We start from the raw sequence: 5,798 nt of genomic DNA on the forward strand, positions 1-5,798 counted from the left end.
ATGAGGCACCCTGGGTTTGCCATCCAAGTGGGCTTTCACAGAAGCATCCTCCCACTAGCCTGGAACTGGGGCCCTACAGATTTTAAGGACTTTCTCATCTTGCATATATGCCGGCTGTGACCACTATCCATATGCTGTGTGGTGGAATAAGGAATTTCCAGGCATCCTTCAGTCTGGCTGGAGTAGCGCTGGAGTTGCACTTGTGTGCTGTAGGACAACATGCAGAAGCTCTAACACCTTCAGGAAGACTGATGTACATCCATCATGCTGGAGCTCTTGCTAAGCACCAGGCAGGCCTTCTGGATGTACACAGCCAGATGTTCTACACATGTGCATCAAATGCAATATACTGTGGTGGTAGGTTTCACTATCTAGATAATGAAAAGCACATAGGCACGTTTCATGTCTGGAGATGGAAATGTAAGAACTGTCCAGAACCTGAGGCTGATCCCTAGACATTGACTTCATGCCCAAAACCTCCCTCACCAAGATATCTGGCAGACCTGGGAATGGGAGAGACTGGTCCCAGCTTGCCAGTGCTTTGGGAACTCCCCCTTTTCACATGCAGTGGGACTAATCACAGCCACTATTCCTGTAGTATCCAGCTTGAGGCCCACTGTGGTGTCACTAGGGACTTGCTGGGTAATTATGCCTTCCAAAGAAGCATTTATTTTTCCCTCCTGTTGAGAACATTAACTCTGTAATTAGAAAGGGCAGCTCAAAAACCCATGTTCTGCCAGGTGGACCTCAAGCAGGAAGAGAACAACACATGTGGATATGTGCAGAGAGCAGGCTGCAAGGAAATCTGGTCCCTTACCCTTACTCATTTCATGCTCCCAAGGTATAAATGAAACCTATTCTTGAACAGTTGGGACAGCAGACAAAAAAGGGGCTGATTAGCTCCTAGCAAGGAGCTGTTATCATGAGGTTGGTCTCTGCCCTTGCAGTGAGAACGAGGATCTGGAGGAGATCGCCTCGGCCGACCTGAAGTACCTGCTGCTGCCCGCCTTGCTGGGGGCCATGACGCTGAAGCAGGTGGACCTGAGCAAGAAGCTGGAGCACCTGGAGAGCGCCCGGGCCCACTTCTGGAGCTTCCTCAAGCTCTGCAAGAGCTACGGGCTGGGCAGCTTCCACCTGCCCCCCGCCACCAGCCCCCCGGCAGAGGAGGCTGACAGGAGCCCGCCCCGCAGGAGCCCTGCTGCCGTCCAGGACAAGCTGGTGGCCATGGCGTCGAGCAGGCAAGCCAAAATTGAAAGGTAGGTTCTTGGTTTGTGGCCTTTAAAGGCTTCTGGGAATCGGTTTCAGAGAAGGGGAGAGCCTGGGGCAGTGCGTGGTTGTACAGACAAGGACTGCCGGGAAAGAAGGGCCTTCCTTGATACCGGAATACACTTGATTGCGAAGCACTCGTTTTAAGATATGCACCACATATTATTTAGTGACTGCGGAGGTGCATTTCTACCTTTGGTTTTGGTCTTTGAAGAACTGCATGAAAGCTCTTCTGGCTGGTGCTTTAATTGCTGCTAAGAGCATAACGCCACCCATGCTGGAAGTTACCTACCAAAGGGCTTATTATGTCCTTAAAAAAGAGGTGGTTGATGTCTCTTTGTTATGCTTTAGCTGGGGATTTTGACAAGTTGTTGCTTATTGTGGTAGCACTGAAAGGCCCAGGCTGGGCTGGAGAGCTGTTTGAATTGCATGGATACAAAGATATGATTTATATTCTAGATATTAACCTAACTGAGGTAGGTCTGGGGTACTAGACCATGTCAGGACCTTTGGGATCAGCGCAGCAAAGCCTTTTCAGAGCTGAATATCTCCTTCCAGGCAAGCTTTGTTAGTGCTGCAGGTTGGGCTTTGGTTACCTGTGAAGTCCCCTCTTGCTGTGGGCTGGTGGTTGCATGTACCGTGGCCTGTACCGTGACTCTGTCCACTGGAAGGCAAATGGGAGGTGCCTGCGTTGTGAGTTCTGTCACAAGCAGGTTGGTACTTGATCAGGGTGAGACACCTTGCAGCTCTATTTGTTTCCAGTAAAACACATGGCCTGCATGAAAAACATTTTCCCGAGTGGGCCTGTATCATCACTTTGGCTCCAGACCTGCCTTATGCTTTCACCACCACACGGTACTTCTCGGCAAGTCAGGCTTCCACTGAAACCTTTCATTCTCACCCGGGATGCTTTCCAGAATGAGTATGTTGGATTCTGATTATTTAGAGGCAGTTTCTGTGATGCCAATGATATCATATCCCTGTAGCTGTGTATACATCTCTTATTCCTCTTGGTTATTCCCCATACTACGGGGGTTTGTATAGAATCATCTGAGCTGAGCTTCAAATTAAGCCAGCTCATTGGCTAGAGTGGCTGAAATAGCTCTGCATCGATTCAAGCATTTATTAAAGGTGCTGGCAATTGACTTGGGAGTGTTGGGATGGAATGATGCCCCCCTGACCAACACATCTAGTTTAAAGCTGCCTTGACCAGCCTGGCAAGTCTCTATTACCAAAGCAGTTTTTCCCGCCACCAGCCTTCAGTAGACCTGGCCTCCCAACTCAAGTCCCATGTTCTAAGCAACCAAACCCCTGATTATGGTACCACTCTTCTAACCATTTATTAACCGCCAAATCTGCCTGGCCTTTTCAAGGTCCTCCCCTTTCACCTGGAGGCTCGATGGAAAAACTGTCTGAGCTCCAGAGCCCCTAACCACCTCTCCCAGGGCTCTGTAGTCCTTCTTAATGATTCCCAGGCTACTGCTGTCAATATCACTGGCACCCACATGAACCCCGAGAAGCGGGTGTCAGCAGGACTTACTAGACCAGGCAGCCTCTCAGCAGCATCCCTGATCCAAGCCCCTGACAGGCAACACACCTCCTTCAAGACTGGGTCAGGCCAACAGATGGGTGCCTCTGTGCCTTTGAGAGTCACCTACTGCTGTGACCCTCTGCTTTCTCCTGGAGGCACCAATAGTGATCTTCTTTACCAGTGCATCAGCAGGTTGTTCATTTGGTGCGGTGTGTGTTTCCTCGTTAGCCCTCTGCAGAGCTGGGAAGCTGTTCTGGGTGGGGATATCAGATTTTAGAGGAAGCCCCTTGCTTTTAATTTTCCTCTTCCTCCTTTTTTGTTGTTTTTGTTTGTTTGTTTGTTATTAGCTCCTAGCTTCCTGGGTTAATGCCCTCCTTCTCTGCATGCACTAGGATGGATGCTTGTGGCCCCTGCACAGTTTGGGCCTGGAGCAAGCAGTCCTGCTTCCTCTCGGCTTCCCTGACATCTTTCAGCCTATTGACAGCATCCCACAGATGTTTGACAGACCTCCACCAGGGAGCCCCGAGCGCAGCCCTGCCCATTGTGCACCCTCCCCTCACCAGACCAGTGCAGGCACTCCCTACACCCCGAGCTCTGTGCTGCAGCCTCCCCTCTCATTGGCTCTGTCTGCTGCCGACGTTGCCCCCGCGGGGCAGCCAGAGCAGAGCTCCCAGCCCGGGTCCTGTCCCTGGGTCGGGTGCTCACCATCCCCTGCCTGCCGGAGCCCAGGGCCGCCCCGAGTGCCGCGCCCTGTTTGCCCTCCCTGCTGGCCGCACTCCTGGCCTGGGTTTCACCCGCTCAGGCTGCTCGCCTCGGGGGAGCTCCCGGCTGCCGGACAAGGCCAGGCAAGGGCTTGAGGCGCCCTAGGAGGCTCTCGCTGCTCAGAGCTGAGGCTCCTGCACGCGGGTCTCCCTCGCTCTGGTGTCGAAGGGTCCTCTCTGGAGCTGCTCACCTCGGCGAAATCAATAATCGATATATTAATATATAAAATAAAAATATCTTAAGCAAAATAAAATCTCTTGTGCTGCCTATTTCCTGCTGTGAAAATCCCTCGCTCTTCATCCCAGGCTCTTCCAAAGCAAATCTGTAAAGCTGGTTTCTAGCAACCAGGAGTGTCAGGGATCCAAGATGGGCAATGTCAGATGCGATCACCTCGGCAGGGAAGACTGCACAGCTGGGTGCTCCATGAGCTTTCCATAGGCACATCCCACTGTTCCTGAGCCCGCAGACTGAAGTGTTGGGGATATTTTTATGTGAAGTAGATCAGGTATTTAAGGGCAATGTCTTGAAATGCGGATACTTACACAGAGTAGTAAAGATCCTATGTAATGTCTGAATATGAGTTGACAAATGGAAGTGATGGCATAGATGGGAACAAAATATTTTGGTGATGCATGTAGATATATAACTGTGCGTTTTCAAAGCCTTTCTTAAGCAGATTGAAACTCTTCTGATTCCTGTAGATTTCATTTGTCAAAACCCTTCTGTTGTCAATCAGATGAGGTGGGGAGATGGATCCCCACAGTGCCTCCTGCTTATGCATCATTAGAGGTCATCAGTAAATGACAGCTGGCATCATCTGGTGCTGCCAGTGCTCCTCTTCCTCTTAATGGGTACATTCATGTAAGTCTGCTGTATTTCTACAGGAGTCTTACTCAGTTGTTAAATGAGTTCTCCTTACACCAAGAAATTAGTCAAAGACATGAGGAGATTTATGAATGTCTGGGACTTGCATACCCTGAGGAGAGCTGAGCAGCAGCTGGCACTTCTGTGAAGAGCATTTAAACAGGGTAGGCAAGTTTGAGTTGAATTGAGGCAGGAGTTGGTTCTCTGCCTACATTTGACTGAATTTCAAGAAATAGGAAATTGTTTCTTTTAGAAATCACAGTATCTGGGCTGGGTTATAGAAAGGTAATTTAATGATTTAGTTCTCTTCTCTTTGAGACAGATATAAGCAGAAGAAGGACCTGGAGAACAGGTTGGCCTCTATGAAAAGTTCTGTGGACAGTGGGCAAGCAGATGAGGAGCAGATACGGGCGTTTTATATCCTACAAACCCAGAAGTGGATCAACACCAGCCTGGAGGAAATTGAAAGTGTTGACCAAGAAATAGTCATATTGAGGAGCAGAGGTACAGTGAAACAGGTATGAGATCCCTCTTGAGCTGCAGGTCATTCACAGCACAAGCAGAAGGGATTTGGTTTCACTCTGAATGGGCAGTGTCTGGCTTTTGAATTGATCAATTCTCTTTGAGACAGATAAAAGCAGAAGAAGGAACTGGAGAACGGGTCTGCTCCTGTCTCAGCCAGCATGCTGGTTTTGAGTTGTTTTCCCAAGAAAACAAGGCTCTTGTGGCACAAGAGGTAGCTCGCTTGCACTCGCAGCAGCGGCTGTGCCGGGTGGTCTCAGGCACAGTGGACCTTTGGCCAGGAGCAGTGTGTGGGCAGAACAGGCGCCTCGGGCAGGTTTTGGGGAGGAGGGATGGGGCCGTGCATGGAGTTTGGATCCTGGCTCCTGGCCTGGGGCAGTTAATGGTTCACCAAGGTCGGTTGGAGGGAAGGGGGCGGTGGGGGGAGTGGAGCTGCTGCGGCTGCCGGACTGTCCCTTGCTGCAGGCAGGGCTCCATGGGGACGGCTTGGGGCCAGCCAGCCTCGGCCACCCTGCTCGGTGCCCGGCCGCAGTCCTTGGCACTTGCTGGGGTTGGACACTGCCCTGTGCCTCCCAGCTGCACCAGCTGGGAAAGACACGAATCATCTGGGAGCCTGAACACGGGCAAGGTCCTGGCCTTTGGGGAGCTGGGCACGGTGTGGGATGTGCCACTGCACTCTGCTCCAGTGCTGCACCCAAGCTCATGGACATGTCTGGGCCCAGGGGTGCCCAGCCTGCCCCCTGCTCGGCTCAAGGCTGTTCCAAGAGCAGCCAGCATGGTCCAGAGTTCTCAGGATGAGCATCCTCCATCCCATCCCTCCTCACCCAACTGCTTGTCCTGGGTTCAGCAGTAG

The 5,798-nt window shown here is 51.4% G+C and overlaps 1 protein-coding gene across 1 annotated transcript; it reads left to right on the forward strand.

The window, feature by feature from the left end:
- LOC134174741 (uncharacterized) lies at window positions 1-5,798 on the forward strand. The gene is made up of 4 exons (XM_062639967.1): window positions 1-27; window positions 901-1,256; window positions 4,746-4,941; window positions 5,055-5,798. The coding sequence occupies exons 1-4, from the start codon at window positions 1-3 to the stop codon at window positions 5,796-5,798; spliced, it is 1,323 nt and encodes a 440-aa protein (XP_062495951.1).

This window comes from Pezoporus occidentalis, unplaced genomic scaffold (genome assembly GCF_034315485.1).
Source record: "Pezoporus occidentalis ecotype Australia unplaced genomic scaffold, CSIRO_AGI_Poc_V1 ctg63, whole genome shotgun sequence".
NCBI lineage: Eukaryota > Metazoa > Chordata > Aves > Psittaciformes > Psittacidae > Pezoporus > Pezoporus occidentalis.

What these genes read in the sequence shown, in the direction of transcription:
- LOC134174741 (XM_062639967.1), top strand. Translation starts at nt 1, where the DNA reads ATGAGGCACCCTGGGTTTGCCATCCAA. An exon ending in AGGCAAGCCAAAATTGAAAG is followed by an intron (nt 1,257 to 4,745) that starts GTAGGTTCTTGG and finishes TCTTTGAGACAG; the next exon opens with ATATAAGCAGAAGAAGGACC. An exon ending in GCAGAGGTACAGTGAAACAG is followed by an intron (nt 4,942 to 5,054) that starts GTATGAGATCCC and finishes TCTTTGAGACAG; the next exon opens with ATAAAAGCAGAAGAAGGAAC.